This window comes from Strix uralensis, chromosome 23, assembly GCF_047716275.1.
Source record: "Strix uralensis isolate ZFMK-TIS-50842 chromosome 23, bStrUra1, whole genome shotgun sequence".
Classification (NCBI taxonomy): Eukaryota; Metazoa; Chordata; class Aves; order Strigiformes; family Strigidae; genus Strix; species Strix uralensis.
Window position 1 is genome coordinate 5,889,800 of NC_133994.1, and position 22,075 is coordinate 5,911,874.

General features: G+C 44.6%; 2 protein-coding genes across 21 annotated transcripts in view; one reads left to right on the top strand and one right to left on the bottom strand.

Moving 5' to 3' along the window:
- MTOR (mechanistic target of rapamycin kinase) overlaps positions 1–3,599 on the bottom strand; it is a 66,805-nt gene extending 63,206 nt beyond the window's left edge. For 4 of the 6 annotated variants that reach the window (XM_074892545.1, XM_074892544.1, XM_074892543.1 and 1 more), the window contains exons 1-5: positions 3,520–3,599; positions 2,093–2,256; positions 1,616–1,724; positions 798–860; positions 78–310 (exon numbers count right to left, since the gene is read on the bottom strand). In XM_074892545.1, coding sequence (XP_074748646.1) covers positions 78–310; positions 798–860; positions 1,616–1,724; positions 2,093–2,212 — 525 coding nt within the window. In that variant the 5' untranslated portion in view covers positions 2,213–2,256; positions 3,520–3,599. The remainder of the gene's footprint in view (positions 1–77; positions 311–797; positions 861–1,615; positions 1,725–2,092; positions 2,257–3,519) is intronic. The other 2 variants (XM_074892547.1, XM_074892546.1) reach the window with 1 other exon arrangement.
- Positions 3,600–3,964: 365 nt separating this feature from the next.
- The window catches only part of DISP3 (dispatched RND transporter family member 3), a 149,377-nt gene continuing 131,266 nt past the window's right edge, over positions 3,965–22,075 (top strand). For 8 of the 15 annotated variants that reach the window (XR_012631985.1, XR_012631986.1, XR_012631987.1 and 5 more), the window contains exons 1-2: positions 4,248–4,969; positions 5,893–5,981. Coding sequence is in view for 7 of the 15 variants with exons in the window: in XM_074892527.1 (XP_074748628.1) it covers positions 4,447–4,969; positions 5,893–5,981 (612 nt within the window). In the remaining 8 variants the exon portion in view is untranslated. Of the gene's footprint in view, positions 4,142–4,227; positions 4,970–5,892; positions 6,683–9,552; positions 10,041–22,075 lie in introns of those variants that run through there. The other 7 variants (XM_074892525.1, XM_074892526.1, XM_074892524.1 and 4 more) reach the window with 7 other exon arrangements.

The following is a 22,075-nucleotide window of genomic DNA, read 5'->3' on the forward strand; positions in this document are numbered from 1 at the left end:
ACATCTCCTACCACTGTTAACTAATCCTAACCATCTCAATTCCAAGACAGGTGAAGACAAAAAAAAAGATCACTTACAGCTGCATGTCTTCGACCTTCATTCCTGTCAGCTCCCAGCCATTCCAGAGCTCGTTTCACCTCAAACTCCACATACTCAGCTGTGAAGGTGTCACCAGCCATTGCAAGCCGCCCGATAGCCTTGGAGGCCATCTCCATTACAACAGGGTCATTGGATGGCAACAGGTTCCTCAGGTAGTTGGCAAACCTGCCAATACGGGTGGCGTTACCTCCTTCGACACCGATAAGGCTTGCTGTAGAGAAAGGGAGCAATGCTGTAGGTTCTCCCTAACAGTCAGTGAAGCAGACAGTAGGTAATTCCTGGATGAGAGTTAGTATTCCCTATCCATTCTTTAAAAGATTCCCATCAATTCCTCCTAAACTGCAAATCCACAGGAAAAAAAAAAAAATCAAGCAATAGGAAAGGGCCACCATTCTTTTGAGCCTGAACTTGTTAAGTGGGCAGGAAAATGGATCCAGTGGCTTCATAGATTTTTCCCCATTTTTAGTTTAAAAAGAGAAAAAAAATATCCACTCTGGGATCACTGACCCATTCCCAACAGAAAGGCATCCATCCACATGCAGCTACTGGTCCGCCTCAGTAGAGGAGTCAGAGACTGAATGGACCAAGGAAATCGCTCTCCCGCTCAGCCCTAGAGATGGTCTCTCCCGGCCAGGGTGGAGGCACATTGGCAGGCGGCAGCGTGGCAGAAGCTTTCGCTGCCGGTGCCTGGGTTGTACCTGCTCTGTAGGTAAAGAGGCCATCAGTGTCCAGGGTTGTCAAGCCGGCACCTTTCAACAGCACTAAATTCACAGAAACAATTTTAAAGTGATACTGTCAGCTTAAAATCAGATGTTGTCAACAAAGATTTCTCTAGCTAAGGGACTTCCGCTGCCTTCAAACATCTTGGGAATGGATGACTATGTCTGTGAGCCTAAATCGTAAGCACCTCCTATTTGGTTATTAAAGAAGTAACTGCTACAATACAAGCTACTTGCTTGGAAGGCAAAGTATTTACTCAAGCTGATTTCCCTAAGAGTCAAAATGCAGGTAGCTCTGCCATGTCACAGCAAAAGCACAACCAGAGCAACCGATGGAACAGCTGATCAGAATCAAAGCAGAAGCGATGTGAGCTCCTCCCAGGGATGGAAGCTGCTGTTATTGAGCCAGGTAAATCTAAATAACAAGAATCAATCTCCTCAGACAGAAGAGAGTTGAGAAAATCAGCCCACCCTGATACATCTAAATGGACAGCACAAACTGTTCTCAGCTGAGCTCAAGAACAGATTTTTCACGTGTTCAGCACTCACAATTGACGCTTGACTCCCAGAAGAGCTCAGGGCCCATTAAGCACCAGATTTTCAGCCACTCTCAGCACTCAGCAGCTCCCATGCTGACACTTACAGAGAGATTTTCAGAGCCCAGCAACTAGCATGCACCCAGCGTACTGAACAGTCAGACATAAGGCCCTGATTATGAAAGCTCATTCCTTTTGACAATCTGTCCCTAAAGATAGATGCATGAAAACTCACCAGAGACATTAAGCACTTTCACTCACCTATAGCCAGAATGCCACCCTTCCTTTCATTTGCATCAGAGCTAGAGACCAGCTCAAATATGTGATGGTTCAGCTGATCATAAAACCTGGTAGATTCTTCCTGACTCATCTGTAAAAAAGTTCAAATCAGCTTTCAGCATTCTTTCCCTCCTTCCTGCTCCCAAAACCTCCATAAAGACAATGTTCCTTCGGTCACTTAGAAAGAAATGAAATCAACCATATGTTACAAACACAAATCAGTATCTCTTCTTTGTGTCCTAGACATGTCAAGTTTATTTATTCTGGTACTTGACCACCCATGTGCATCACCAACTCACCTCTCCTACCTGCTGAGGCAAAGGTAAGCTCCCTGCTATGCCCCACCTCCTCTCTAAGACCAGCTTCCACATTCCAAAAATCTCCATCCCCAAAGTACTCAGCCCGTGCCCTACACTCATACGATAAACAAGGATAAATTATGTCATTTGTAGCACTCACTTCACGGAGCTCCATGGTGACATAATGCTGCAAGTCCTTGGCAGCTTTCGCCCTTGTCTCTTCACTGCGACTCTTCAAGCCATTGGCAAATTGTTGGAGAATGGACACAGTGCCCGACATGATGGTGGTATGTTGAGGCTCGGGGGCATCAAGTCCTGTAAGTTCTTAGGAGAGACACTTTTTTTTACTGCTTTCAGCTATTGAAATCTCTGAGCTGCTTTTTTAATGCTGCCCCTGCTGCCTGTTTCCAAAACACATGTTGCATGGAAGGATGCTGTACCAGAAGGGCATAAAATTACAAGTAACGACCATATTCCTTAGGCCTTACAACCGTGTGATAGAACAGTATCACCACATAATATCTTGACTTTCAGCCTATTTGCTCTCTAGTTCCTCAAATACCAAAATACCGGCCAGGTGTCCGACCCCATGGTGATGTAATTCTAAATCAAGGGTCGTGCAATGGCTGAAAAATAGCAGGGTCGGATTAGGGTTTACAATTACCCTATAATAAGTAGGCACAATCATTTCCATAATTATATTATTATCGTATCTGACTCCTCCTTGAACACTTTCATCCAAGTTTCTCTGCAGAAATTCTAGTGTTATGCCAACACAAGGAATACTCAGCATGCAGGGCCTGGCAAGTGTTACATTCTCCAGCAGATATTTAGAGATGGGAAGTCTACTTATAGCAACACCAATCATTGCAGCCGGATGTTTACTATCATAACATGTAACCAAACTTTCTCATGAGCCTTTCCTTATGTGGAAAATATTTTAGAGGCTTGACCCCCCTGATTTTCAGATTACATAAGCCCAAACCGAGCACTTGACAGAAGGGCCCACAGCGACACAAGGCACCAAAACTTCAGCTCCTTCTTCCCCAAATACACCCCACGCGGTCACAAAGATCCACCAAGATTACAGCGTGAGGTGGCTTCAGGGCTTCCCCGCGGCTAGGCGCCAGGAGAAGCTCCCCCGGACGAAAAGGGCACCCTGTGGCTGCGGCCCCATCACCGCCGGCCGGGGTGCCCCGGCGCGGCCGTTCCCTCACAGCCGCACCCGCAGAGGGACGCGACAGCCGGCGGGCAGGAGCCGGCAGGCCCGAGCCCGCGGGGGATCCCGCCGGCTCCACAGGCCGGGAGTGAGGGAGGGATGCGGCAGGGCAGGGCGGGCACGGCCGCCGGGGCGGGCGCGGAGCCTCTTGCGGCAGCGCCGCGGGGCCGGGGGGGGGTCGGGCAGGCCGGTCCGGGCGGGGAGCTGCGGCGCGGGGCCGAGGCGCCTGCGGGAGCGCCAGTGCCGCTGACAGGGCGCAGGGCGCCAGCCCGGCGGGCGCTGAGGCGGGAGCGGGCGGGGAGGGCTGTGACAAGAGGTGAGGGGAAGGGGAAGGCGATGCTGAGGGGAGGCTCCGGAGCCGCACTCACCGCCTCCGCCCCGACCGCCGCCGCCGGCTCCCCCGCTCCGGGCCCCGCGCCCTCCCCTCCCCCGCGCCTGCCGGACCGGCGAGCCGCTGCTGGCCAATCACCTCCCAGAAGGACTTGGATAGGCATCGCCTCTGGCCAGTAGAAAAAGAGTAAAAGGGAAGGAGCGCTCGCAGCTCCGCCCCTCTCCTAAGGAACGGCAAGGAGAGACCGTCGCCTTCTGACCAATCATCAAGCCAGCCGGGAGAGAGTGACAGTAGATCTGGCCAATGGAAAGGCTGAGCGTGCTCAATTGGTGAAAAGTCCGCGCTAGGCCCACCTTCCAGGCGCCGGCTGGCTTCCGCCCTCCCGTAAAGCCTGTGCGCTGTGCGCGCATGCGTGGGGAGTAGCGCGGTGCAGGCCGTGCCCGGTGTGCGTCGCTGAAATGTGTCCGGCTGCCCACGGCAGGACCAAGGGCAGCCGGGGCGGTACCCTCTTGTAGGCGCTCCTTTGCCCTAACAGCTCGTCGAGCGGTGCTGGTGTGCGCTTCTGAGTGACTCCTGGCGGCCGAACGCGACGATGCGGGCCGTTTAACGTTTACACGGGGCGTCGGGAGGTACTGGCTGGTCTCTTGGGCGCTGCTCTGGTACGCGATCCCCCGCGGAACCTCTTGTGTGAGGCCGTGGGGGCGCGGGGGCGGCGAGGAGGGGCGGGAACGGAGCCGGTGGGCGCAGGCGCGCGGCGGGCCGGCGGTGGGGGCGCGCGGGGCGTTGGCGGCGGGGGCGCGCGCCCGTCAGGCGGGTAAGGGCGGCGCGCGCCTCCTCCCTCAGTCCTGCCCGTGCGGCCATGGTGGCAGCGGAGCCCCCTCCTCGCTGGGCCCCGCGGCGGCCAGGCTAACGCGCGGCCCTTCCCCTTTTAGGTGCTGCCGTGAGGCGGGGCGGCGCGGAGAGCATGGGGCCGGCAGAGCTGGCGCAGAAGATCAGCATTAGCGCCGAGAGCCCCCGGGGGAGCGAGAGGAACGACTCCGGCGCCGCGCTGGCGGGCGCTGAGGGGGTCCCCCCCGGCACCTGGAGGCAGAAGTGTGCGGCCTATGTGCTGGCGCTCCGACCTTGGAGTTTCAGTGCTTCCCTCACCCCCGTGGCCCTCGGCAGCGCTCTGGCGTACCGGGCCGAGGGAGCGCTGGACCCAGGGCTGTTGGTGGGAAGCGCCGTGGCCGTCCTGGCTGTGCACGGAGCCGGCAACTTGGTGAATACCTACTACGACTTCTCCAAAGGCATCGATCACAAGAAGAGCGATGACAGGACTTTAGTGGACCAGCTTTTGGAGCCTCAGGACGTAGTCCGGTTTGGAGTCTTCCTTTATACTGTGGGCTGTATCTGTGCTGCTGGGCTATATGTCCTCTCAACGCTCAAGCTGGAGCACCTGGCCTTGATTTACTTTGGTGGACTTTCCAGTTCCTTCCTTTATACTGGAGGTAAGTGCCGTATCCCATTTGCTGTGAGTCTGAATGGAAACGTGACAGAATTAGCTGACTTGTCAAGGGTTTCTAGAAGACACAAGTGATCTATCTAGTTAACCACCATAAAACTATTCGGTGATATTTCCTGGAGTACCGGTCCATAAACTTGTATTTGCCATTGATTGTTGTGGGAAGAGCCACACTAAGTTCTTCAGTTGGGAAGTGGTGTTGAGACATTATTATTTATGCATATGGCTTTAGATGCTCATCAGAACTATTGCTGAAACTTTTTGTGATGTGTATCTTGTATCCCTCAGCAGTACAGCTCACTGCATATTTTCTTTTCCATTGGTAGAGTCTGTTACTTTGTTTTGGAATGTTTTGTTGTTATTCTCTAGATGGGAGTTTCACTGTGAATGTAGAATGGTTTGTGTTTGCTCTTAATAAGAAGGATGATATTTTTAGTGTCTTCCTGTGTTGGGTAGAAACATAATTATTAGGAAAAGAAAAACTTGATTTCAAACTGTCAAACTTTCAAACAGTTACGGTAGTTTCCTTGAAAGAATCTTGTCAGCTTTACATCTTGTTCTGAGCGTTTTATATATTTCTTCAGGATCAGGTTCTAGTATGCATGATCACACTAAAGAGTACCTTACTTCTATAGATTTCTGCAGAAATAGATACTTCTAGATGTGAAGATGGGTATTAGAACCTGGTCCTTAGTTTCTGTTACATTGTTTGACTGAAGACATTCAGAAGCTGCATTTCCTTTATTATCTCTGGAAAAAAGAGAAAATATGCTTCTCGGCCATAGGCACGCGTGCATTGGTCATTTTACAATATTTCTGTGGGAAGGGCTGAGCTGTTATGTTATCCATTCTCTTCTGTCATTTGAGTTGTTTGACGATGCTTCATTTTATTCTTGTGTCTTGCCACAGGAATTGGATTTAAATATGTTGCACTTGGAGACGTGGTGATCCTGATCACCTTTGGGCCCCTGGCTGTCATGTTTGCCCATGCTGTGCAGGTTGGTTATCTGTCTGTCTCACCACTGCTCTACGCTGTCCCACTGGCTCTCAGTACTGAGGCCATCCTGCACAGCAACAACACACGAGACATGGAGTCTGACCGGCAGGCGGGTATTGTCACCTTGGCTATCCTCATCGGCCCTGCGTTCTCCTATGTTCTCTACACTGTGCTGCTCTTCTTGCCCTACCTGATTTTCTGTGTGCTGGCCACACGCTATACCATCAGCATGGCATTGCCACTACTCACCATCCCGATGGCATTTTCACTGGAGAGGCAGTTTCGGAGTCAGAGCTTCAACAAAATTCCTCAGCGGACAGCCAAACTCAATCTCCTCTTGGGGCTTTTCTATGTCTTTGGTATCACGCTAGCACCAGCCGGTGCTCTGCCCAAACTGTAACAAGAGCTGTAGAGTCAGGCCTCACAGTTCGGTATTAATGGTGGATGATGTGGGTAGGTGACCTGTTACGGACAGTGGGAAGAATGGCGAAACTGTCTTGAGCGGTTGATTGTCTGTGAATTTTATAATTTCTGGTCTTGGTTAACTTGTACAACAGACTTTAAAAAAGTGATTTGTCAGTTCTTTGGAAGGGGTGAACTGTGCAGCTTTGCTTCAGGGGAGCAAGGTGATGTGAGGACAAGGAAGCGTTTAAAGAACCTCATCCTCTGCCACTGAATTCTTTCACTGTCAACTCAATGAAAGTAAGATTGAGCCTCAAATGCAAACTCTCTGTTTCCTTCACAAACACAGTGATTGCTCTTACGACTCCTTTTCTTACCATGGTCAAGGAGTCCAGTGGCTCCTGTGTGGTAAACAGAAAACACTGCCAAATGTTTAGTGTCACAACAATGTAGGTGCTATTACTTCACTCCCTTGTGAGCATAGTTCATCTTCATCTGTTGTATGTTTTTTTTTTTTTTTTCCTAGCCAAATTTTAAGCCTTTATTTACAAGCCTCCTGAAAAGCACTAGATACTAATTCATTAACTGTTCCTTCTGCTTGGTCCTTACAGTCTAGACATTTCAAAGTTATGTATCTCTGTGGGATGTTGGTGCTAAATGGAGCACGAATAGCCCACTGCACAAACTTTAAGCCCAATCCGGTAAATTTATATTCTGCTATGAAAACTGAAGCTGTAAATGCAAATCATGCAACAGAAAAGCTCTCAATGCATAGAAAAACAAGTGGTTTCCATTTTTCTGCATTTGCTTACAATATACTTTCTGAAATGACAGTCTTGGAGTTAAGGGGGAGCTGACAGACAGATTGTCAGGTTTCTCTGGCTGGATATGGATTAATGGATACATGAGTGGAAGAACAAATTCTTAGTTTAAAAAAAAAATATTTTTTCAGTTGTTGTTCTCTGTTTATTTAGAGGCCCAGAGTATTATAGTCAAATGTCTTACTATAAGAAGCCCCAAAGGAAGCCCAAAACAAAGGAGAAAGATACAGAGTTAGAAAAAAAATAAATTAGGATCACTGCATTGTCTCTGTGTAAAAATTAGGACTGGAAACAGGAAGAAACCATTTTGTTAACAAGATATTTCCTAATAGGGTCCAGAGTTTGTGTGACAGAATCACATTTAAATGTTAAGTTAGCTCTGAAGTGAAGTTCCCCACCTCTTTTTCCCCTCCTATACCTTAAGGTGGTGTTTTGTTTTTTCCTGCAGATCTTGCCACGTGATATACATGTGGAAATTTGGAGACCTGATTGTTTCAGCAGTTATGTAGCAGTGTGAAAAACATGCCAAACACAACTGGGGAAAAGTGTGACTTCAGTGCAAAGATTAATTTGATCCATATCGTGTTGCCCAGTGGCAACTGAATTATCTTCTGTGTTGAAGAGAAAGTATTTGTTTCCTGTATGTGGGGTTTTGGTGAAAAGTTTGTTTACAGGAGTTGTGGAAAGCTTCAGAGGAATTAATATAGGTGTTGAGCTAGAGCTGCTGGTGCCTGGAGCACAATCTTGCTTTAGAACCAAGTGGGAGTTTGCTAACCACTATACGAAGGGCTTTTAAAACGAGCAATAAACTAGCAATAAACTAGCATGGTGTTCTGCATCTGTCATAGGTAAATTATGCCTTTGTGGTGTTCAGCTGAAAGTGCTGAGTGTTATATTAGTGGATTGTACTGACAGTAATAAAGCTGAGTTGATGGTACAAGATTACATGGTACAGCTATTTAAGTGACTGTTTTTAGGGCTTCATGTTATCCAGTGTTACCCAGCTTTACAGCTGAGCTCTAGTCAATGGGAAGGATTCTCTGCAGGTGTATTTTAAGAGCCACAGTTTGATCTTCTATTAAAATTGGGCAAATGATCTCTACTCTGACTAGGCACAAGACAACAGGAGATGGGCTTCAGCAACTGTGTGCTGCTTTCTACAGCAAAATACTTGTTTAGGTTAGAAACATGAAGAGAAAATGCAAAAGTTCAGCTCTGCTGAATGGAGGGAGATATCCAGAAGGTTTTGGAAACTTTTCAATACAGACATACACAACACAGTATCTACTGTTACTTCTTTGTGGACCGAATAAAGAAGAGCCTGGCTCTGAGACCCACTTCACTTTTCTGCAAAGCAAAAGCTTTTCTAGTGATACGGGCTGAGTTGGTGAATCTGTTAACCTTGCAACTGGGAATATGTGGGTTTATTAGGTTAATCCCAGCATGGCTTTGTTGCTACCTTTTGTAGCAGCTGCGTGCTTTATTTTATGATAGCTTGTTTTTGTATAGCTATCAGTTTAAAAGAATGGGTAGTTATCTTTTTTCTATTCCTTTTACATAAACTAGAGTACTCAAGCTAAACTCCTTAAAGTAACTAATACTTACTCGTATGTTTGATAACTGTAATTGTAACGGTAGAAAGATCTAGGATATGATCATTGGTGGAGTAGTGTATGTAACTAGTTGTATCTAGGCTACCCTTTGGTAGCAGGGAAAAGCCCCCTGTGTAGGATGTCTGCTTACTGCTGGAAATGACCAGTGCTTTTTGTTACAGAGATGAAGGAAAACCTTACTAGTACATGTATGTGTTTGTGGAACACTTTTCAAGGTGGGGGGGGGGGGGATTCAAAGCATTTTAATAGTAAGAATGAGATGAAAATTCAGTAATTCCTTGCTAGCACATACTGGTTGCCTCCAATACCCTGTCTGTGAAAACCAATATCATTCCAGGTTAGTAAGGATATTAATAATAAATAACACATTCTTCACCATGGCTTTGAGGAAGACATTTAACTTCTCTGTGTCTTGGAAAACAGCTAATTTTTGCCTACCTCACAGGGATGCTGAGCCGACATCATTGTCATAGAGAGCTCTGAAAGTAAAAAATGCTTTATCTCTGCGTGCTTTCCAAAATACATGTTAGTACTAGAAAACATTTTAGGTATGAGCTAACCTAACAGGTAACTTAACATAAGTAGACCAAAATAATCTCCACATAGACACTGAGTGGTAAGAGAGGTTCCTTAACTGGTTTGTTTTATGATGAGGATGCTGGGTCTCTTTCCCTACCCCTCTCCTCCCTGTCCCATGCTACTTTCCCTGAATATAAACTTTTTAAACTTCTTTCAGGTCTCTCTTGGTGAGCTGTGTTGCAGCGTGATGAGTCTACCCTGGTAGATGAACAGATCTGTAGCCCATCTGTTAATGTGTCCTAAAGCACCTCCTGGTCTTTCTTCATATCCAATAAAGTGTCTGAATGTTATTCTTTTAATTATGCTGTATAATTTTATATCACTCCAATTGTATTTTTGGACATGTATTCTTCCTGGAAGGAGAAGAGTCTTTGTCTGCGGGTTTATAGTGTTAAGTGCATGAGAGATCATACATTTTTTGTAAGAGTCCCTTTATGAATCACATGGTCCTGTCCTTCCATATCGTTGGGTAAAAAGTTCAGTAGCAGTGATCATCTCATACTAATGGCAGACTTCAGAGTCTTTTCATCAATGAGCATAATTTCCTGTGATGCAGTTTTCTGTGCCATGTACTGTTCAGCATTGGTAAGGAGGTTTCAGCTGAACTTTTAATATTTTTAATAAAGATGGACCTTTTCATCCTCATCTGTGTGATCTGCCATTCTTCCAGTGCTTCTGACTTGTAATGATTTTATTTGCTCCACAGGACTGTGACAGCATAACCCTCCCCTGTGTGTGTCCTAAATGAGCCCAAAGCATGGTTTGAAATTTTCCTGTCTTTGCCACTGGTGCAGTCTACTATACAAATGCATGTACAATTAGATTAAGAAGACTAAGAAGTCTTTTTTTGTCTTACATGTTTTCTGGCAGGTTTTTTTTTTTTATATGTGGTTGAAGTGGTTTGAACAGTCTAGAGAGACCTCTTGGCTGTGCCACCTCTATTGTCTGTGATGCATATAGCTGAAAACAGATATAAAGAAGACTTTATGTGTGAGGGATTTGTGAAACGTGATTTCAGGTTTTGCTTCTAGTTCAAAATCCATCTGAGTAGAAGAGAATGAAAGGAGTACCTGCAGTAAAGCTTGGTGACTATAAACCATTGTCAAACTAATGTTTTTACCTGCAACAGTGTCTTACTATCATTGTCTGCTTTGAAGTGATTTCCTGTTTGGATTTGCAAGACATTCTGTGATTCTAAGACAGCTAGGCCTGGGAAATGTTTTTCAGGCTTTTTGAGGTGCAGAGTGGGCCTCAGGTCATTTGGAGATAATTTTAGAGGATAAAATGCAGAATAGCATAGCATCTAGATACATATGGGCTGTACTCAAGGATCCTCCTAAAGAAAGTTGATAAAGCTCTTTTTTCTGAATCTGCAGAAACTAGTCTGCTGAGTTTCCTTTAGCAAGAGAGCATGTTGAGTGTTCTGTTACTACTGTAATTGATCTGCGCTTGCTCTTAAAACAGTCTAATGCTTTGTCCTGGTAGCAAGCAGAGTCAGCTTAAACTCATTTTAAAGAAACGAACTCTAATAGAAAATGTTTAGAGATTTGAAATTCATGGAACACTGAACACCATTTTTGTCCAGTGCCTGTCTCGGTGGAGGCTGTAATTCTGATTGTCCGCAGATGGCAGCATTGCTCTTCCGTCACTGCTGCAGCACCCTGTGGTACCTGTGCCCTAGGCTGAGAGATCCTCTGCCAGGCAGACAGGGGCCACTGCGGAGCGCTAGGATTGTCCTGATACCTTTGACCTTGTTCCAGAGAAAAAAAACACGTTCTCTGTGAGACAAGTGGCGGACCAGATTCTGGTATTGCTGCTTCTCTGCTGTTCTACAAGGTTGATCCAGAATCCTAGGTCTACTTTTTATTGAGTGGCAAAATGCAGCAGACTGTATTGTTACTGGAGGAGGAAGGAGGGGTGTCCCTCTTTGCATTTATGGTTTTAGGCTCAGGTCACTGCATTGGTCAGCACATCCTTATTTGGGAAGATTTTTTTTTTACAGTCAGGACAGCTAGGAGTTTTTTGGGGTGTTTTTCTCCTCTACAGCCAGTGGATCAAAAATCTTCGGGACAATGGAAAAAGGAGACTTTCCAAATATGTACTTAAAATTACTTCATTTTTTTTTCTCTACAGGAATTCACGTTAGCTGTGTGGCAAGATTTTTTAGTATTTGTCTGGGTTGTCTCTTTGGGTGTCCTCTGGTGTAAGGAAACTTGGAAGATAAATGGCTGCAGATGAATTTCTAATGTGCAAATTATGTCTGGACAGATGCTTCTGGCCCAGGCAGGTAATGGCACAAACAGGCATTTGAAGAAAGCCAGTCATCTCTATCTTACATTTTTAAAGGCTGTGCTGATGGCTTAATAAGCTTATTCTGGTCAGATGCTGAGGGCTGAGCTTTCAGAAGAGTGTGGGCATCATGGGTAGTACACTCATGGGGAAAAATAATGCAGTGTCTGCACGCTCTATGAGATGTACTTCTGTTCAGTCAATTGCTTTTAACACCCACGTCTTGAATCGTTGTTGGAAAATCTTAATACTTTTATAGTGTTTTTAGGAGCTTGGACTATATTCTCCCCATTTCTTGGGTGAGTAGACTGAGTCACCACTGCTTAATCAAGGTCACGCTCCTTGGAGGCAAGTACATAAGGGATCTTCTTTCCAGTCTTGTACCTTAATAACTAAGCCTTTCCCCTCACATATTCATTTTAGGTCACTGGTAGATTATTTTCATTTAAATCACCTTTGGTTGCTTTATACTTGGAGTTTTGTGCCTGCTGAATTACATATTTAAGGAATGAAATGCTGCTCTGGCTTTTTTAAAGCTATTTTTCATTTTTAAGGTGGAGCTAAATATCTTGCCAAGTTAAAAGCTATAGCTCCCAGAACTGCTAAAAAATTCTAAGTTTTAATGAAACAGCATGGCTGGCTTATTGCAGTTGTATGTCTAAAGGAAACAAGCCCAGCACTGGATAGAATAATGCCCATGCTTTACTGTCTGAAATAAGGTTTTTGCTCTTTGTACCTCAGAGTAAGACTCAAAATGAACATGTTTGTCAAGTTTTCCTGTATACCTTCTTCTGATGATAACCCTTAATACTGTCAGTGCTCATCCTTTGTATATAGTTGCCTTTCTGTATAGTTAGATCCCAGGAAAGCCCATGTTCTAATCCAGATGTTTCAGTGGCCACATGGATTTGTCTGAATGAGGAGTACTTGAAGGACATAGTTTAGCATTCCTTTGGGGTCAGCTGAGAATGCAGCTTGCTTCAACATTCAAGTCTCACTGATCTTCAGGCACAGTGTTACCGACCAAGTGTATCTATTTCCTTGGAAGGAAACCTATGCTTGGACATCTGTCCCAGACTTCATGCATGGACTGTCTTGAGAGAGGAGTTCACAACCTCTGCGCATGAAGACCCAAATGGTTTTTAAAACAAGGACAAATCCGGACAAAACTATAACCTCTGACTGTCCTCTGCTGACTTCTCATCAGGATGCCAAGGCCAGAGTGGTTTGAAGAATTAAAGATCTGTGGCACCATTGTGCTGCTTTCTCATGAAAACAACAAGGAGGAGAATCTGCTCATTAATCAGATGACTCTGTCAATAATGAATCAAGATGAACGTGCTGGCTGAGAGATGTGTCACATAGGCAGTTTATAAGGGAGCAAGGAAGGCAGTGAGAACCTCTCTGGAGGATCTGGCCTAATGCTCTAAGAGCTTGAAAGCGATAAGAGCTCAGCAACACGAGAAGAGGTTGGGGTCTGCCTTGTACAGTCGAACTCTTGGTTGGCACCTTTCAGATGTCTTGTCCTAGGCTAGCTCTGGGCAGCTCTGCTGTTCTGGCAGTGATTTTAGGTGCTAACTGAGGTGGGAGATCCTGGCATCTGCTCTTTGTTCTAGTGCTGGATCAGTGGCCAGTTTGTTAACTGGGAAATGCTGAATAACCCAGTAATTTTAATAAAGGCTAGAGTCTTCTTTCCTCCTCTTCTTTCAGGGTAGAATGGAAAGTCCTTTTAGGCAGTGGTTCGATTTGTGTGGGAAACAGTGCCTTGTCACTGATCTAGCACAAAGAATAAAGATCATGCATGTTTTTAGGGGTCCCAGTAAGACAAAAAACAAGGCCTCCTCCCTGAATCAGCAGACTTACTAGGGGAAAGGGAATAAATGAAATGTATATTCCATATAAGGGGTAAATTCAGGCAATTTACATCTCACACTGTTTTGCAAATAAGGCTGTGAAACATCATCCCACTGTGGGAAATAAGCAGTTTCTCAGACTTTGACCTAATGGAAAGAGGGTCTAATAAACCATCTTCGCAGTCTTGTTAGCCATTGTCCCAAGGGTTGATGAAATGACTTCAAATAGATTATAAATTACTTTCTGTATGGCATAAGGCCACTGTATGCCACAGTTGAGTCATATTTTAACCTGTGTTGGTAGCTATACTACTGTATAAACCTTAGCTCTGGTCAGTATAAATAAAGGAGAGCTTGGGAATAACATGCTAGAGATTCAAGTGCCTTTCTTATTTTGCTCAGTAAGGCCTTAGGAGTATACTTGGTGCTGTGCCATACCATTCTTCATCTGGTCTTTCTTCTTCCTTAAATTAGTTCTTAAGTAGACGTTAATTAGCCACCCAGAAACACAAGGCTTCCTCCCCAGTGATGTACTGTAAGCTTTCTGTAAAGTTCCTTTCTGCATGAATTCCCTGCAGCATCCCTGCTTCTTCAAACCTTTGCAGTTGAGGTTTCCAGGAAAAGGTGGAACAAATTTGCCCATGGATGGGGAGAGGAAGATTAAGGGGAAAGATCAAGAAGGAGTTGGAGAGGGCAGTTATGTATTAATGAACTTCAGAAGCTGAAATCCTGTCTTACTTTATGCCAAAAGATTTTTCTGTTTTCCCACTACCTCACAAGGCAGGTATCACATGTTGTTCTATGAACAGTAGCGGGTCAGCATGACACACAGAGCTTCCCTGCTTCTGTCCACCTTTCAGCAGTGAGAGCCTGAATTCTAAAATCCATATCACAAATTACCTAGTTCTCAAGGTCATCGGATCCCAGGATTTTAACTTTTTCAAATGCAAGAGAAAGGATGAGCTGGGGAAGCTGAACCTAAACTATTCCAGGTTTTGTAGTGGTTCTGTCACTATCCCTGCATAAGATGTGCATACACAGAAATTCAGGTTTTCTAGAGAAAAAAAAAAAATTCTCCCTTATATGTAGGGAGTTCTAGCATTTCTGTATAGTGCTGCTTCATTCAGAGATATTCAGCATTTTCACAGAGATGATGGTTTGACTCATGACTGAAAAGCCTAGGATTTGGGGAAGGGTGACCTGTCCCTGTGTGTGAACTTGATACGTGCCTTCTGAGATTACAAGTCCTATGTATTTGTGTACTGGCCTATTGTCTTCTGCAGAACTATGTCCTGGGAAACCATTAAGCAGGAAATTGGTCAGTTCCCAGTGTTTGAGTGTGTACAGAAGTCTCCAATTTTTGTCTCTTTCTGCAGCCTCTGATCAGTAGGTAACATGTGAGATACACCTATCGACAGAAGAGTACTGGGGCAGCAGCACCAAGGTGTTTCTGCTTTCTATGAGTCAGGAAGGTTGAATGCCTGTACATATAGGAAAGCGATACACATTCCCATTGAGAGTTAACTCATCTCCAGATGGTGAAGAAACACATCTAAGTAATTTAGGGGCCCTGAATGTCTCCTGAGGATTGAGACATAAAAAGAATATCAATCTCTCTAGCAAGCTAACCCACAGGAGAAAAGAATTATTGTTTTCTAGAGATCTGTATGCTTCTTTTTTTGTGTGGGAGAGAATGCGTGTTGCATTCTGACTTGTGTAAAAAGCATCTTATGGAGGAAAAGTTAAGAGAAGAAATGTTTTCAGAATTTACTTCACCAAGGCTTTGTACTTTCCAGGGAAAACTGAATTTGATGTAGATTCTTTCTCTTATACTCAAAACCTGACCATCCTAGTCACCACTCTCCTGCTAACAGTTTTTGGGGAAAAACTGAAATTCTGTGAGGCCCTGTCTGTGTATGGGGAAAGGACAGGGAGTAGTTTGAGTCCCAGGGAGGTAGTGCAGTAGAAATGTCTATCCTGTGATGGGGATAGTGGAAATAGACTATTCAATTTTCATCTGAATTTTCATCATTCAACAGTAAAATTGGCCCAAATTGTCAGGCTGTGGTGGTGCCTATAGAAATTTTGCATTTGGAACTTGTGTAGCTTTGAGCAGTTTGGCTGAAATAGGAGCATAAAGCACCTTGGAGATGGGGCTGCCATTGGTGGAAAGGGCCACCATCAAATGGTGCCAGTCCAGGTGTGAATGTCAGAAACTGGTTCCCGTGACAGGAGGGCTGTTCACAATACTAGCACAGGCATTTGTAATATGTCAGTGGCCAAACACTGTCTGTGCCCCATTTTCTGTCCTTGATGTGAAACAGCTGTCCAAAGAGACTAAGGTGTTCCAGCAGGCAGTGCTTCCCCTCTTCTGGGGTGACAGCCCACTTGGACAGGAAAGGACATTTGAGCGCTGGGAGCTTTCAACTCTGCACATGATACCTGTCTGTAAAAGATGCAGACAGCTGCGTTATTCTGTGTCCTTGTGGTAATAAATCAGTCTGGGATCCCTGATCAGTTCAGGGGCCAGCTAGAGGAGGAGTCATTTACCATAACAAAGCTGATGTGGGCAGGCATAGAAGGCATAAAGATGAAGGCAGTGCCTGGTGGAGCTCTAATGGTCTTATAATGCATTTCCAGAGCCCATTCCTGGCTGCAGTTCTACAGGTGGCAGCTGAATCAGAGATAGAAATGAAATAGTTTTATTATCAAGTCCTTACACTTCAGTTTGCTATAAATTGTTCCAGTCAGTGCCAAGTGAATGACAGTAAAGAGAGTCCCCTGGCTTGCTGCCTAGCCCATGAATGTAATTTCAATCAGTGCTTACTATAGACATCCTGGATGGACAGAATAGCATGTGTATGTGTTTGCAAGGTGGGACTGAAGTGAGCTGGAAGAGCTGTATATAAGGAACCAAGACTGGAAATAGAATAGGGCTGAGGGGATCTGGCAGAGCTTTGTGTTATCCTAGATGTGGAGGAGCTGTCTAGGACTTGCTGGGATGCATCAGGAGTCCTGATCGTGGGGGAGCTGGCTAGCAGCAATCCCCTGATATTAGTCCCTGGGCTTTGTCCTGGAGCAGGGCTCTGCAGCTGATGTTGCAGCTTATTGCCTCACCAATTGGGATTCTGTGCTTGCTAGAGTTCAAGGTTGGGCTATAAAAATCTGTTCCAGTCTGAAATCTGCCATAAAACTAGTTACACGCAAGTAGATGTATTTACCAGGCTGCAGGGGGAAATGAGCTCAGCCACTGATAAAGGAGAAAGTCTTGGTTTCTAACATATTTTCTGTTTGTTCTATTTTCAGTATAACCTTAAAAGGCTACACGTTTTTCTCATTCAGGCTGTTAGCACACTTATTAGAGATTCTTCTTACTTAATGTAGTGCACACCTTTGTGGTCTGCAGTGAATTGGAAAAAAAACAACAAAATGTCATCCATGAGACAGCACCGGGGTGTGAGAGGATTCAGACAAGATCCCTGGCTGCTCAAAAGGCGTAGTTAACAACTTGCAAAATCATCTGTGTACAGTAAGCCTTACCCATATTAACAAACCACTGCGTTTGATTTATCTCCGGGAACCACGAGGGTTGAATTTTCTTTTTGCAATGCTCCTTGTTGCTGCCGCAGCCACTTTAGGTACTTGGAAGGTGACATCATTTTGTCTGATTGTCCATGATCTTTATTCTTCTTTTGACACCAGTCTTTGTCTAGTGTCTCTTCAGAAAAGAGCAGTTCCTTGAGGATGCTTTCTTTTCCAGAGACACATTTCTTTTTCTTCATTGGTAGAGTCCTTGCATGAAAGATTCAGTGGTCATTGATGGCAGTAATACTACCAAGAAGACACCAGGTATAATCTGACTTCATTAGTTTCTGTGAAGTGATCCTTACACACCATTGCCGATTTTGGCTCCTAGGGTTTTTTTATTTAGGACTAGATTTAAGTGTATCGATGTTTTAGGTTTATTTCCTGCTGAGATGGGGATAGAGTGTTTGACTTGCTCTCTGTGTTTTGTTCTGCATTTGTGAAGATGTTTTACAAGAGCTAGCTTGGTTCCACTGTATTTACAAGCTCCTCTGTGCTGCAGCCAAACACTTCGCAGTCCTTGAGAGATTATTTTGTGATTTAATGTGGGTTCTCTGTAAAGAATAGAACACTTCCCCTTCCCCCATGCTTTTCTGCTAATGCTATTGCCTTTCAGTGCCATAACCTTGAAAAAAGCTGACAACACAGCAGCAATACTACCTAGACAAGTTATCTTCTGAGCACTTCACGGTGGGCTGCCAGATCTGGGCTGGAGAGGTGTTTATCCAGCTCTGTTTAGACAGGAGCAGGCTCTTGCATACAAGCTTGCCCACCAGCACCCTCTAGAGAATGGACTTTATCATCCTTTGTGTTTGTGGATGTTGTGAGCTGTTGTTTTACGGCAGCTGGGAGATAGGCGTATCCCACTCTCTGCTCCAGTGAGAAACGCAAGACAGAGGCTGATTTATCGGAGCCTGACTTCCCTATACCTGCAACGTCTTTTTTTTTTTTTTTTTTTTCTTTTTTTTTCTTTTTTCCCCTGCTGTGATGATTTGCAAATTGTTGCCTGTCTCTTGCAGGCAATGCTGAAGCCTGGACTGGATCATGTGATAAAAGACTAATTGGGTGCCTTCTGTCCCAGCAGAGTAAACTGAGATCATAACCTTTCAGGGATTAGGAATCCAATTATCTGAAGAGGCAGCCACCAGATTGAAATATCCCTTCTAACCTCTTATTGTTTAGTATTCCAAACCTGTACCATCTCCCTGCACTGGAAGTTTCAAAAGTCACCTAATAAAAAAGATTAGAATTACCCCTAAATAGCTTCCATAAAGATTATTATTATCTAGTGATAATGCCATCTCTGAGCCTGTCTAGAGTACTTGCTGGATCCAGATGAGCCGAAGAGACCTGATGGCTTTAAAGGACTACACTTATTTACAGGTCCTCTAGGGTGAGGCAGAGAGCTTGTGGGACTAACTGTGCACTTCAGATGCCTCTGAGGAGGCTTTCCTCTTTCCTTCCCACTATTTCATGTTTGATTGATTTACAGAACTCACCACAACATGACAGGACTGAGAACTACCTACAAGAACAAAACTGAAGACTGGATTGCAGATGCAGATAAAAGGCAGCTGCTTCATTATATTGATATTAGCGAGCATCTGAATAAACACTTGCCTCGCAAGGTTTAAAATGATTCTTGGGTCAAGAAGGGGTTTGCCTCCACAGTTTAGCACAACAAAAGCATTCAGCACTTATCATTACCAACCTGTAATAGCCAGAGTGAACATCTCTTTCTGCTATGGATGAGAGAGATGATTTTGGTCTATGAATCCCTTTCTGACTGCATATGCCAGAAGAACAGATGCCCTCAGTAAGGGGGATTCAGAACTATTTATTGTCTACAGCAATCTATTTCTTCCTGTTTACAGAAAAAGTGTTTGGTGCTCTGGGTTTTCTGTTTCTTGGGTGAACTACAGGTAGATGAATGAGTAGATTTACACAGTATATAATCCAGTGGAGCAGTATGATATGGGACAAGCAAGAGAATACTTGAGAGACTGAGGATACAGGTAAGGGAATTGGAGTATAAGATGTGATCCAAAAGAGTCTCCATTTTATACGGAGGCCCAGTGAGGATTGTGTGGACTGGAAGCACATCTGTTTCGTAAGAAGGCTTGCATTTGTCAGACTGCTGTTTAACTATCTACCTTACCTGTAGATTTCTGCAGGAAATTCTGTATGAGCCAGACTTCCCACTCCTGGTCCAAGAGATGGTAATGAAGGAGATCAGGAAAGCTCAAGGGTGCAAAATTCCAGCATGCCATGGGAATGTTTCCTGCTAGACATGGTGGGAACCACAGGAACAGAACAACTGCGAGATATTGAGATTCCCTTCAGTACCACTGCTTGTGATTCCTCTCCATTTGGAGCCTTACAAAACCTGTTCTAGAGCTGAAAAGAGTTTCATGCTGTATCTGCTGCTTTTTCATTTTGGCCTTACACATTTTTTCCCAGGTTTTTACTTTCTTCTCTTAACCTGTTGAATCAGATAATGCATGTCTTTCCCCTCACTGAGGGACTGAAGGGTAGTAGTCCCACTGCAGTCAGTGGAGACAAGTGGCAAAGTCAGAAGCATTTCAGGGGCAGTAATGGGGAGAATTTGGATTGAATTGTGGAGGTCCCTTGTAAACACTATACCACTTCTATTAATTTAAAATGGAGCACCTTTAGGAAACAAACACCCTATGAATTGTTGTCTTTCTTTAAGGTTTTAGAGAGCGACACAGAGGTGTACATTTATTTTGTTTGCAAGATGGAAAATATTAGCACAACAGGCAGTGTACAACAGGCTATTGCTTAACCTGCCCACTGCTTGTTCTCTGTAGGACAGTGGTACATAGTGGGAAGCTTCTCACCAAAGGAGTTAAGAACATACATAGTTTGTTCTTGTCTGGGTTTTGAGCACAGAGGTCGTTATGGCCGTTGTTTTTTATTAGTTTAATATATGTTGAAGTCTACAAATAAATGCTGGGACCCAGGTGGAACAGATGAGATGTGACTAAGTTCTTGGATGATTGATAATGAGCAGGGACTGGAAAATCAATTGTGTTAATTCCTGGCTTGTCACTGGGACGGAGAATTAATGAGAAAATCCGTCTAACTTAATGGTATTTACACATTATACAGACTGTGATAAAATTGTCTTCAGGCACTGCTTGGCATCACAATTATGGGATTATTGTAGATCCAGAGGCAGGAACAGAGATCCACAAACACAAAAACTCCCTTCACAAATAGCAAACAAGTGATGACACAGACCAGCTAGGAAGGCTGAAGAGAAAACAGAGGGGCACCAGTTTTTGCTTCTTGTACTGTACGCTTAGGAACTTACTGTAGGGACTGTGACATCGGTGTGTGATGATTCATATTGTGTGTGGTGCTGTGCTTGTGATAAACATCATGCCCTGTAGGAATCCTTCCTCCAGGGGTCTTAAAGCACTTTGTAGGCAGCAGGAAGGCTGCTCATCTTGCAGTGCAGTGGATTCGAGGTAGCTGTTTAAAACATTTGAAAGACTTGAGCCCCCATCTTCCTCTGAGTTAGGGAGTGGTCTGCAATTATGCTTACTGAGAATGAAGAGTTTGTGCCAGCCCAGCAGTAGTATTATGGCACTGCAGGTGAGCCAGTGGTGCTAGCTTCCCTATTCTGACCTGCCTAAAAAGTCAGGTAGGAAAGCAGCAGATGGCCGTCGGACTCCTGCAGAAATTTGTGAAGCTGTCAGTAAGTCCTCTGCAGAACAGAGCACAAATGAATGGGGAACGCTGGTCTTGATCATGACTGACAGAAAAGCGAATCCATCTCCCCAACTGCCTCCTGTCCGCCAGGAGTTAATCCAGCTGAGACAGCATCACTATAATTGATGGTGTATTACTGAATAAGTCATCCATAAACCTTGTGTACTCAGAACACCTGCATCCCTTTAGCTTTTCCTGTCAGCCTCCCTCTCCTTGCTGTGTGCTTCATGGGCCCTCCCATCCTCCAATCTACATTTACGTATGCTGAGTGCTTAAAATCCCAGCAGCTCCCAGGGCTGTTGAAAGGGGAATAAAGGGAGATGCTATATAGAGAGTGACACTAAATTTATTTCTTGTTTTCTCTCTAAAGGTTTGGTACAGTTTCTCATCATTCCATCTCACTGTGTCAAGGTCTTAGTTGTGTTGGAAAGTTTTTGGAAGAGAATGATTAAAAGTTCCCCCTTCTGACAGACAGGCAACTACAGGGATGGGAGTCAGAGGAATAGGCCAGACCTCAAATGCCCCCAGAGCTGATCTCTGCTGGTTCTTGAGCTGCCTATATAGCCTTTATATAGATGTCTTTATAGCCTAGAGATCCCAATTTGCAAATCTAACTTTTTTTAGGAGAATTCCTAAAGGGCAAGTCCTGGTTCTCTCCTCTAGGTTATGTTATCCTCAGGTTTTCTATAAGTGTCCTTAAACTTTCAATGCCTTTCTTTGTGTTAGCCAGATCCTATTGCTAGCAAGAGATGTAAGGAGCATCTTTCTGCTACAGTCTGCTTAGCAAGAAAGGGACCCAGATTTTTCACAGTTTCCAGACTGCTCTAGCAAAGATTTCCCAGGTTGTCTTCTCTGTTTGCAGGCTTTGAAAGTTCAGCTGGGTTGAATGCACTATGACACACTTGTCTGATAGTGGTTGTTTCAGAGATCACATGCTAGAGGTATCCAATGTGCTGGTGGGCAGTGATCAGAGACAGGCTTTCCAAAGTTTTACTGTGCATAATCTGCTATGAAAGAAGAAAATAACATCCAGAATGAAACAATGCGGGACATACCTTTTTGAGATACCAAGGGGTGATCTTTGTCAAGATTCAGATTTAACTAAATTTTTTTCACAGATGCTCACTAAAATCCTAGACCCAGGCAGAGACAACCTACGCTATGATTATGTTTAAATGCTGGAAAGGAAGTACCATGGTGCCATGAACAAAAGCA